This window comes from Cyprinus carpio, chromosome B12, assembly GCF_018340385.1.
Source record: "Cyprinus carpio isolate SPL01 chromosome B12, ASM1834038v1, whole genome shotgun sequence".
NCBI classification, from domain to species: domain Eukaryota; kingdom Metazoa; phylum Chordata; class Actinopteri; order Cypriniformes; family Cyprinidae; genus Cyprinus; species Cyprinus carpio.
Window position 1 is genome coordinate 18,441,370 of NC_056608.1, and position 12,251 is coordinate 18,453,620.

A 12,251-nucleotide genomic window follows, 5' to 3' on the forward strand; every position below is an offset into this window, starting at 1 on the left:
TACAAAAAAAGCTTAAATAAAATAATTAAAAGTGATTAATGTTATAACACATTCTTCATCTTTACAATGCAAAACTTTTTGAAATTTCAATATTTTTATTTTGGAAATTTCATTATATTAAGTGCACACACTTATTCATATGTACTTGCTAAACTTAAGCCATACTTATGCTTACTGTACACTGTATGTAATCATAAAACACTCTCCATTTTCACTTTTTTATATTAAGTAGCTACACAGACATTTATGTACTTGCATGTATGCTATACTTATGCTTATTGTATATAAACATCATCACTATCAGTTAAGTCAATAATATGTACTTGCGTGTATGCTATACTTATGCTTATTGTATATAATATATAATATATTATATATATATAAATATATATATATATATACAGACAGAGAGAGAGAGAGAGAGATTCTGATTAGTGTACACTGATTAGTTATAAAAATGTAGATCACAGTAAATTTCAAGTTATTTGAAAGAAAAGTCACTGGTTTAGCACTGGTTTAAAACCATAGACTGAGAGCATGAGCTCCTTCTGATGGGGTAGTTATGAAGAAAGTTGGAGATCCATGATATTTCTCCTGTATAGGGAAACAGAAAAGTATTATTATCTTGGCCAGAATTCTTGTTTAATACTTGCTAGCTTAATTCATAGACAATATGAGGAAAAAGACAAGAGCAGGTACTGAGTTACAAATTCTGAAGAAATAATCATATATTTCTAAAAAAAAAAAAAAACAGAATACTCAATTCAGACATTTCTTTAGATGGAATTGTCAAACACATATACACAGAGCATCCCCCTGTCATCCGACTCCCGAACACACCATCCACCTCCAGTGCTGCCGCCACCAGCTAATCCAATTCTGGACAGCTGACCTCGTAATTATCCCTAAGACAAACAATATTAACCCCAGTCAGAGAATGCATAATTAAAAGCCATTTAACTGACAGTTAACTCCACCTATTCAATAAATGGGTTAAGCAAACAACATTTCAGTCACTGAAAAGCACTTATAATCCTGGGATGTTTAAAAGGAGCTGACTTCTGTAAGTCTTCCAACATGATAATCTTGCTTCGATTATAGATGTTTACCTAAGAGAATTGTGGCTCTCCACCAACAGCCTCCCAAACTCTTTGTAATCCCCTCTCTTCAGTGCCTCGCCAGCTTGCGCTGTGCGTTCAATCTCCTCAATCACATGACGTGCCCGATGGTATGTCACACCATCCAATCGATCCTTGGCAGCTAAATTCAGATTTTTACATTTTATTATGAAATGACCTTGATTACAGACATACATTACGGTGTCTGTTCAAAATCTTTCTTTTCTTCTTACCCTCTAAATCTTGTGAAGTAGCCTCTTTTAGACTTTTCTTGCTCAAAACGGCGGCTGCCTCCACACATTGTTTCCGTCTGGTGGGATACTCACTTCCTGTGACAGAATGTCTAACGTTGGAATTTGTGATCAGGATTACAAGTCCAGGATCAGCCAGAGGGATGGCAGTGGCCTCCAAACACCTGAAAAGATTACATTTAATTGTATTAATAGCTGTTTTGATATTTAGAAATTAGTAAAACTGATTATTTCTAATCTGACAGAATAGTGTGACTTGGCAAATCTACTTACCTGCAGTCAATGAACAAAGCGTGGCCCTCTTGACCCAAAACGGACACAAACTGGTCCATGATGCCGAAGCAGCATGAGTGTGTTCAGCCTGCTGACAGGCCACTGCCTTCGCTACCTGATCCCCATCATCTGTGAAGGGCCAGAAAACATGAAGCCCATGAAGCCCACTATAAATATCTTTATGCACTGTTCAAAAGATTAATGTTGGTAAGATTTTGAAAATGTTTTTGAAAGAAGTCTTTTTTTTTGGTCAACAAGACTGAATTTTTTTTATAAAAATTTTGTGAAACAGTAATATTGTGAAATTATAAATTTACAGAAAGTTGCAAAATTTTAAATAACTGTTTTCTATTTTAATATGTTTTAAAATGTATTCTTGTGATGGCAAAGCTGAAATTTTAGCCATCATTAATCCAGTTTTCAGTGTCACATGATCCTTCAGAAATCATTCAATATGCAAATTTCTTATTTTTATCAGTGTTGAAAACCAGTTGTGCTGCTTCATATTTTTGTGGATTCTTTAATAATGTAAAGTTCAAAAGAACAACATTTATTTGAAATAAACATCTTGCAACATTATGACTCTGTACTGTCACTTTCGACTATTTCAATGTATCCATGCTCAATAAAAATATTAATTTCTTTAAAAAAATCTTAACGACCTCAAATATTTGAACAGTAGTGTATATAATATTTATTTTTATAATAATAAATGTTTTATTTTACATTGCTTTATTTTAATAAAATAAAAATTCCAAACAATAATACAAAAATAATTTTAAACATTAAAAAATCTAAATTATACAACATATGTTTAAGATATTACTAAATAAGTAAGCAATGGATTCTCTTTATTGCTGTTCTGTAAGTACTTTTCCCATTCATTTTCTCTGTAGAGAACATACTGTATATAGCCATGAACCAAATCAACCATCTCTGAAATTAATCACAAGTTAAAACCTTTAAAAAAAAAAAGTATTGAGGGAAAAAAAAATGAAGAAGAAGAAAAAGAATAGATTTCCATGTTGACAGCAACATCTAGCAATATGGGCAGTGTAGTTCTTTACTGGAAATTCAACACAATTTTTGGAAGTTGTAAAGCTTGTAGAATTAGAAGCATGTTATCAGTAAAGCAAATACTATATGGAAAAAAATGAATGGGATTTATGCTTCTGTAATTGTTATGCGTGACAGACAGACAAAGTTCTTACCAGGACACACAACTGCTGTAAGGTGTACACAGCCACTTCCAGTGAAGCGGAGCTGGAGAGTCCGCCTCCTAGTGGCACACTACTGGCTATTAAAGAAGCCAGGGATGGGACGTGCTGTGCAAAGACATAGCCATTTGTGAAAGCTAATAAATGCGTGAGATTAATATGTACTCCATTTGATTATATATTCAAGCTATATTCACTTTTCGAGTAAGACAACAGTGAACATGTGCTCAGCAACTATTCTGTAAGTGTTGCAAGTATGGTTTTTGGAAACTCTGCATTAAAAAGTTAGCCCAAAGACGAATTCTCAGCATGGGTCCCTAGGGTCCCATTTCGTGCTAGAGGCAGACTAAATGTACACTTCCTCATTACTTCCCTTTTTTGCCATATAGGCAAAAACGATAGCAAAATATTACCTCTGTAGTGCTGTACAACTCCCTTTACATAATTGTCCCAGTTTGGCTGCCCTCTTAAAAGAGGGGTCAGTTCATTTGGGAGATCAAAGTCCACCACCCTGGGCTCATCGGCAGCTTCAGTCAGAGTTACAACACAGCACTTCTGGCCAGAAGTTTTGCTGCCCACTGTAACTGTCACCATCGGCAAGGCCTGCAATCATTCAAACAAACAATATAACAGATTGTCAGTGCATTGTTGCAGTGTGTTTTGATTTGAGAAGAAAACTTGTTTGTTCCTATCAATAATTCCTATTTATAAGGAGAGATGTGAGTGTGTTGGCCACATTTGCACTACGGCTGGCCACGTCTACTATCTCTACAATAGAAAATATCAACAAGGATGTAAAAGGACAATCCATCATTTCCATTGTTCGGATATCCGCTTTGCAGGATATAGTATTTTGCATATGGACGAAGAAACGTCATAAAATTGACGTAACACTGGGTCACTTTGCATTAGTGCTGGTAAGGCTGATTCATTTACAGGAATCGGTTCTTTCAAACAGTCTGATTCAAATTACTGGATCAAAATAATAACAATGCAGCTTACATTACGCCATGACGTAAAAGTATAATAACTTAACATAAATATAACATAATTATAATTTTCCTTTACACTATAGAATACTTAAACTAATTTACTTAACTTTATAACTTGACTAACAAAAACCTTCATGTTTCAATAAAATGCTATTTTTTTAAACCAGCTTTTCAAATGTGTGCGGGTGTGGATAAGTCATCATAAATAGTTCCTGTAAGTTTTAGCAACATTCCTTATACGTGTCTATTATCGGTTTAAAAATTAGTTACTACTACTGACTCGAGAACTGAACGCATCAGTTAATCTAAAAACAAAAAACCTTGTTTGAAATAGTAAATTGTCTGATAAGGTTATTAAAGCGTCAGTATATTATGAAAACTCTGTTTTAAAACATGCAGAGAGGGTGATGTTTTCATAATATACTTGTATGAATAAAATATTTAATTTTATTGTATTAGACTTTCATATTAAACTGACATAACTGTAGTCACGAATATTTATAAATAAAATACGTTTTTAATTCATAACAATTTTCTGTGCCAGACACATATTTTTTTTTAACCATTTTGGGTGGCTAAATTGCATCTAAGATTCCTGTGGGAAATACAAACCCAGTGTAAACTGTAAGTGCTAGACTAAATTATTTGGATCTATGGACTTTATTTCCGTGCTGTGTGTGATCAGGGTTTAAGTGTAATTGCTTTAGTATATAAAGTATATTGAAGCAGACAAATTCAATACATAAAAAACATAAAATTGATTCAACTGTCAGAAATCAAAATACACAGAGATAATTTAGATAAGCAGAAGATACAAATCCTACAAAATAATTTATTAACACTTTTCACAGCCTCCTTTAAATAGCTTATTTGACACTTTTCTCCTACAGTAACAATGAAAATCAAACAGAAACAAATCACATTTAATTTTTGGACATAATCCATAAAATGTAGTTACATTGATGAAATGTATGGCAGGATCTCTACAGTTTTAAAGTCCTGTATTTAAACCTTCTTTAAACCATCAAATATCTGTTCATAACTGACTCTTGAAAACAAAAATATGTTGGACTTAAGTGCATGTAAAACATAAGTGGATGTACAAAACTTTGCATACAACTCTCTAAAAGAATATCTAAAAATACTTAACATGAACATTCATTCAGTGGCATTTACTCAGTAGCAAAAATGCAGTAAACAAAATAACATTACATTTTCATGTATTAATCATTTTATTTGAATTCATACAAAGAATGAATTCCCTGAGCTACTGATCATTTCCTTCTCCATCTGTGGTATTTTTTAACGCTGCTGACCCCTTAACTGTCTTTGAGGTCTTGGCTTTGGCAGGTTTGGGAGCTTTCTCACTTTTTTCTTTGAGTTCTGTCTCCTCTATTTCCTCTGTGCTGTTATTCTTGTCCACTTTCACCTTACGAAGCTTCTGCTTTCCCTTCACGGGCGCAGAGAAGGTAAGCGAGGCTTTATTAAATTCTAAAGGAAAGATCCCCACGTCCCCATCAAAGCGGTTCTTGGCCACCTGAAGGGACCTACGGCCAGGACACGTCACCAACTTCTTCTCCTGAAGGATGAGCACATTATCTGCCTCCTGACTGGCCTGATATGGGAAAATGATGCATTATAGACTTTTTATAGATAGATACATTCGATTTTCTTATAGATAGAAACTAAGCATGTACATGTGAAAATTTGTATCTCAAGTTAACAGCTGAGGAATAAACATGGACAGCCTGTATCTACCAACCTTGGCTGTGCCAAAGATGGATGCTGTCTGCAGTTCTTTATCATCCTCTTCTTTCCGAGGGTGGATAATTAAAGTCACATGACAGCAGCTGTTTGTGGCAAACTTCCTGAAGGCTCCAATGATGTGGTCTTGTACTGCAAACCTGAGGGAAAAAAATATATTAATAATATTTTTATTTAATTGTAAAATATTCAGTTATCCAGTTCTCTCTCTCTCTCTCTATATATATATATATATAGATAAAATTACTTTTCAAGAAATCTTTTTATAGAAATCTGACTATATCTCACAAAAAAATAATAACTAAGAATAAGAAACGGAGCAATTCCAATAGGCTCCTCACACCATTGGTGCTCGGGCCCTAATTACTAGAAAAATTATTATTGACTACAGAATTTCCAGGACTATTCAAGATTTTTATAATTTTATACTTTTCCAATCCTGGAAATTACAGTTTTGAAAATATCTAATGCTTCCAGGTTTTTCAGGACCATAGAAACTCTGTTGAATAAATAGCATATTAAAATTGTTGCCTTACTTGTCCACAGACAGGTTCTCTTGGCCCATCATAAACTGCAGGTTGTCAATGATCACATGACTGATGTCATACAGGTAAACAGCATGCTGCATGGTATCCAAAACAGCTCTGTGTAGGGTGCAAAAGTGCAGTTCATATTTAAAGATCACGAGAAAAACCTGGTCCTCTCCTTTCCATCATTCAAATGTTTTATTTTTTATTTTTTTTTTTTTAAAGGGAAGAAAGCCATACATAAAAAAAATCACAGCGCCATGCTTGCAATACAGTATCTATTTACAATCAATTTATTAGTTTTCTTGATGTTATTGTGTATGTTTTAGTTGATAAAGTATAGTGGCAGGTCTTCAAACTTGTCAGCCCACATGTCATATTGATCCAGGTTCTCCTCCAACCTTTGCTTAGCAAACTGGGTCAGCATAATTTTGGCCAGACGCACATTGTTGATTTCAAAGCTGCCCCATAATGTGTTGACACCCTGCATGCACAGATCTAGGGCAAGCTCACTGATGAAGGTGGTCTTTCCACTGCCTGTTGGACCTGTATTTACAAACACATGCATGAGAAGAAATACAAATACTCTATTACTATTTTAATTTAAAAAAAAAATTGTACAGTAAAGTACAGAAAACTTTTGCATAACGCAAAGATCTGCTCTATATAGTTGTGTTGGCTATACCTGTAAAAACTGTCAGCTCTCCCTTGCGATGACCTTTAAGGATACGATTAAGCTCAGGGAATCGAGACCACTGTATTCCAGCCACCTGCTCCACATTAGCCAGTTCCCCATACACATCCTCCCTGAGCTGCTTGAAGGACACAATGGACTTGTGGGCAGCAGGGATTGAAGCCTTGACAATTCGCGCCAAGTTCCTGCCCTGGGCCAGTGCCTCACTGGGGCACGGCTGAAAGTCCCCTGGCCGGATAAGAGAACAGCGCTTCAGTCCAAGTTTCCTGGAGAATATTTTTGAGGCTTCCCAGGAGCGAATATCTCCCCCCAACCACAGTGTGACTTTCTTGAATTGCTCCAGATAAGGCAGGAGGATCGGAGGCAGACAGCTTACACCCCGTGGCAAGGCCAAAGACGGAAGACCGGTAGCCTGACTCACTGCCATGCTGTCTATCTCACGTCCCGTGAGCACAACCTCACCGTCCTTCCGTCCTATCAAAGGCAGGCCGAAGAGGTTGTGGTAGCTGGAGATTTTTGGAACCGTAGCTTCAGTGTAGACCACCTTTCCGTCACCTTTCGCGGCAGCGGAAAGCAGCTTAACACCCCGGAGGCCCGAGTCATGTCCACTAAACCAGGGGAACACCAAACTCTTGGTGGGCTTGAAGAACCTAACCCCAAATTTCTTCAGTGTGGCGTTGGTGAGTTTACCAATCTGAAACATGGTTTTAATGAGCTGCACTTCCTCATCCAGTAGGTCGGAAAACGGCACGGAGCTGCTCCATATTCTTTGCACCTCCTTCATCTCCATCTCTCTTTCTTCTTGCTCCTCCATGCTCTCAGGAAACCCCAGCAGCACGTTAGGACTGATGGAGGTCTGATTCTCATTCAACATCACCTCAATGCAATCCTGGAGGTCCTCCCAGCTCCCCTCCACTAAAGTCTCCTTACACTGAAACTGTCCAGTGGTTTTATCGATGAACAGTGAGTAATGCTCTTTTACAGACCCTTCAGGTGCTGGTTCCATAAAAATACTAGGAGCATGTAAGCAGCTGTAGCCATCGTAGAAAGGGATATCTTTGGAACGAAGATACTGCTTGATATCAGTCACTGTGAGGGGCTGGGCAGGGAAATCAATGAGAGACTTTGCATCTTTTCTTAATGTTCTGCAGAAATTTAAAGCAACAGCAGGTCTTAATCGGTTTTCAAAACAATACCAAGTTGGCGCCCTAAAAGAACGCTGTAATACTGGATTGAGGCAGGGCTGGTAAAATGATAGATATCTCCAGGGAGGAAGATGAGAGGGTTTACAAGGAATACAGCCTGTCCCCTGCAAGAGCCAGCCTGCCCCCCTGAGAAACCTGCTCCTCCACATTTGCTGTTAATTCAGGACATCAGACCTGCAATGATCACAGAAAATTTGCAATTACAATATGCAGTATAAAAATGCGACATGATCAGAACTTGTCATAAACATGGGTCATTTGTGTTATGATTTATCTTTTTTGCAGTATATTTGTGATTAGTGTTTGGAATTTGGAATTGCGATATGATGGTTGTGAGTTCGAGTCTCGGGCCGGCAGGAATTGTGGGTGGGGGGAGTGCATGTACAGTTCTCTCTCCACCTTCAATACCATGACTTAGGTGCCCTTGAGCAAGGCATCGAACCCCTAAATCATTCCCGGGCGCCGCAGCATAAAATGGCTGCCCACTGCTCCGGGTGTGTGTTCACAGTGTGTGTGTGTGTTCACTGCTCTGTGTGTGTGCACTTCGGATGGGTTAAATGCAGAGCACGAATTCTGAGTATGGGTCACCATACTTGGCTGAATGTCACGTCACTTTCACTTTTATCTTTTGAACTTATAAAAGTAAACATACTTGACATAAAATACAATAAGAATAACTTTTATATTGTTAATAATATTTCAGGATGAACACTTTATTTAGAAAAAGCATGTTAAAATGTATCAAATATGATAAATTATGCTTTTTTAGGAACATTTATTTGGACATCTCTCACTCATCACTGTATTGCATTGCAATATATGTGTTGCCCTCCACAACAAAATGGTAACATCTACTCAAAACCAAAGTAATACAATTATTTACCTGTTACTTTTTTTCTGCGATATTATAGTTTAAAAAAGTATTTAACTATTTAAAATTGTAAATGACAATAGATTAAGTTATTTATGTTGGGGACATAAAAATGTACTGCGTAACAGCGTAGCATAAATGACTTAAGTACGTTACCATTAATAGCGTCACTTAATACATTATATAATTATTAGTAGATCATATAGTTGAAAATGACATTTATATACATTCATATATATTCACATAAGAATGTGCATGAACTACTGATGTATTATAATGCTTGCTACGGATTCATTAATAAAAGTTATTATAAAGCGTCACCAAAAAAATAACTGTAACGTTATCTGTCCTATGCATGACCCTTAACATTCTTACTCAACTATACTGTACGTGTATCTGTAAAATTAATGAAACTATTGAAGAGAAACTGTGCGGGAAACATGTATAAGAAACATATATACCGTAAACATTTGAAATTACATACTGTAAACATATATAAACTTACTAATCTGTAAGAAGCGCGCCAAACTGTTATCATCATGTGTCTGCACGTCTTACTGAACACGAGGTCCGCACTCCAAAATACTTCCGTGTGAAACACAAAACTCTTGTCGTAGTCAGGCACGACAAAGATAATTAGATTGTGTAGCCTCAAATCGTAATAAGAATATCTTTATAAATAATAACGATGCCTCAAGTTTAAATTTAATGTAACAATGTTATTGGGAACTTTCTGATTGTTACAAAACTGTATTGCAGTTGCTTCTAATGCGTAGCTTCCATTTCCACCCGGACGACAATTTGTAACGCACATGACATTACACATGTCTCCTGACGATTGTCCTCTACATCTAATCATTCAAAGTGCGTAATATTACTCTAACCAATACTGACAGCAGTCACAGAGTGAGTTAAACTGAATGTAGGATCTCTGAAGAGGTGAACATGACTGCTCGAGGAACACCGAGTCGTTTTTTACAGAGCGTTCTTCACAATGGAGTGGGTCGCTATGTTTGTCAGCTGAAGCGAATATCTCTGATCTTCTCGAAGAAAGGCCAGGGCTCTTTAGGAGTCAGGTATGGGTTTACATCATCTGTGCTGATCATGTACAGTAAAACACTGTACATAACAAAACAAAAAAAAAAAACAGAATATTTACTGTGCAAGGAGATCCAGCAATTTATTATTGTTGTATTTTATTAGTATTTGTTAGTATAATAATATCTCAGATTATGTTAAAAGAAATACTAAAATATGGGTTTTTAAAAAATACTTGTAGTTGTATGTATTTATTATTTTAAATTATTTTGCAAAGAAAACATGTAAACCTTTTTAATTTGCTGGAGTTTAGGTTGATATTTAATGTAACTGATGTTAAATATAGTGTGGGGTAGATTAAGTCCCATGTTTCAGTGAAATCATTTGATATTGTGTTTTGCTTATTGTAAATCACTTCATTCTGATTATATTCCTCCAGGGATTTCATTGAAGAAGGCGTGGTCGACTTTGCCAAGAATAACTCAGGAACTGTGGTTTACATCTCCCCTCAGTCCTGCAGAATTCCAAAGATAGTAGCTGAATATTGTAAGGCTGACCTTTTCGTTTCCTGCAGTATTTACTAAATGTTTACAATTTGAAGTTATAAAATGTATAAAATACCTGCGCGCTCACTGTTGTTATGTGATCTGTGCAGTGAATGGTAACGTGAAGGAGGAGACAGTCACCAACAAAACATCACAGGAAATTGCAGAACTTATAACCAAGCTGTCCAACCAGTCAGGACTGGACATCATCCGCATTCGTAAGCCCTTCCACACAGACAGTCCCAGTATCCAGGGCCAGTGGCACCCCTTCACAAATCGACCCCTCAGCATCGATCCAGTCGGCCCACAGGCAAAATAAGGACTTTGCATTGTATTTATTCCCTGTCTGATGTTCTGACCTATTGAAGGAGCCCCTAACTTCCGCCACAGCACAAAATCAACATAAATTCAACGTTTTCAGACAGTAGTTACCTGTTATTAGACTTTTAAAATGATACTTCACCATTTAATGAATGATGACAGATTATCTGTGGCTTGGTAAAGTTTATATAACAATGAAATTTTGCTTAAATAAGATTAATTGCTTTTCACATGTATGTTGGCTCCTTATAAGATGAGAAATACAACGTTTCCTTTGGGAAATAACGTTTTGAACTGAAAATATGACTTTCTGGCGCTGCACTAATAAATCATAATATCTCAGAAAACTACTCTTGACAGAATAAATTTGAACTTTGTTAGTAAGAACTCAAGGTATTGTAGCAGTTACAGTTATTATATTAAACAAAACATGATAACACTTTATTTTAAGGTGTCCTTGTTACACATGTTACATGTACTTACTATTATAATAACAATAAATTATGCATAATTACATGCAAGTAACCCAAACCCTAATCCTAACCCTAACCATATGTGTCCCTGGACCACAAAACCAGTCATAAGGGTCAATTTCTTGAAATTGAGATTTATACATCATCAGAAAGATGAATAAATAAGCTTTCCATTGATGTATGGCTTGTTAGGATTTGTACTAAAACTGAAATAAAAAATGAATAAGAACTACATTTACATGTAAAAAAACAAAACAAAAAAAACTAACAAACACGAAATTGCTAAAAAATTCAAATTAAAATGGAAAATATTGAATTTTTTTTTTTAAATATATATGATAGTACTTCAGTTATATTAAAATAACACTGAAGGTATTTCATCTTTGTGAAGAAGAAAAATGTGCTGTAACACAAAGCAGAAATTTTGGGTCTGGGAAAAAAACAACAGGAAATCATATTATTGGAAGACTATAACCACATATTTAAATGTTTAATATTTTAGTGGGTTACCAAATGTAATGATTTGAAAATAAATGATCTTATTTTTAATCTGAATATTAGGGCAGAAGTGTCCCCCTCAATATCTCTGTTGGTTACAGCAGCTGAGAAACTGACATGAATTGTGTGCGTTTAATCTACAGTGACAGCGACACAAAGCTTTTCTCACTCCCACACATCACAGGCAAAGAAGCAATAAACACAGTATGCCACAGACCTTGATCAGGTTGGGGGCGGGAACATTAGAATATGTTGGCTGTAATCAGTATCAACGATTTTGGCACTTTATTTAAAAAACCAGCAAGCTAAACTCTGTAAACAAAATGTTACTGACCACTACGAATGACACTGAGTGCACAACATGACTAGCTGCTTTCTTCTGGCTGTCGTCTGAACATCAAGGCGGAACAACTGAGCTTCCACAGAGATGAACCGGTTAGTAACCTAGCAAGATAACCTGAGGC

General features: G+C 36.1%; 2 protein-coding genes and 1 pseudogene across 2 annotated transcripts; 1 reads left to right on the top strand and 2 right to left on the bottom strand.

Moving 5' to 3' along the window:
- Positions 1–427: 427 nt before the first annotated feature.
- Positions 428–3,987, bottom strand: LOC122139096 (annotated as a pseudogene).
- Positions 3,988–4,663: 676 nt separating this feature from the next.
- LOC109101684 (twinkle protein, mitochondrial-like) lies at positions 4,664–9,569 on the bottom strand. Its single transcript, XM_042735848.1, is given in 6 exon segments — positions 4,664–5,466; positions 5,614–5,755; positions 6,152–6,257; positions 6,446–6,688; positions 6,828–8,215; positions 9,418–9,569. Coding segments are annotated over 5 exon segments (2,202 nt in total). The 5' UTR covers positions 8,191–8,215; positions 9,418–9,569; the 3' UTR covers positions 4,664–5,118.
- Positions 9,570–9,699: 130 nt separating this feature from the next.
- Positions 9,700–11,255, top strand: LOC109101685 (39S ribosomal protein L43, mitochondrial-like). The gene is made up of 3 exons (XM_019115087.2): positions 9,700–9,988; positions 10,390–10,496; positions 10,606–11,255. Exons 1-3 carry the CDS (start codon positions 9,858–9,860, stop codon positions 10,812–10,814), a joined length of 447 nt encoding a protein of 148 aa, XP_018970632.1. The 5' UTR covers positions 9,700–9,857; the 3' UTR covers positions 10,815–11,255.
- Positions 11,256–12,251: the final 996 nt, after the last annotated feature.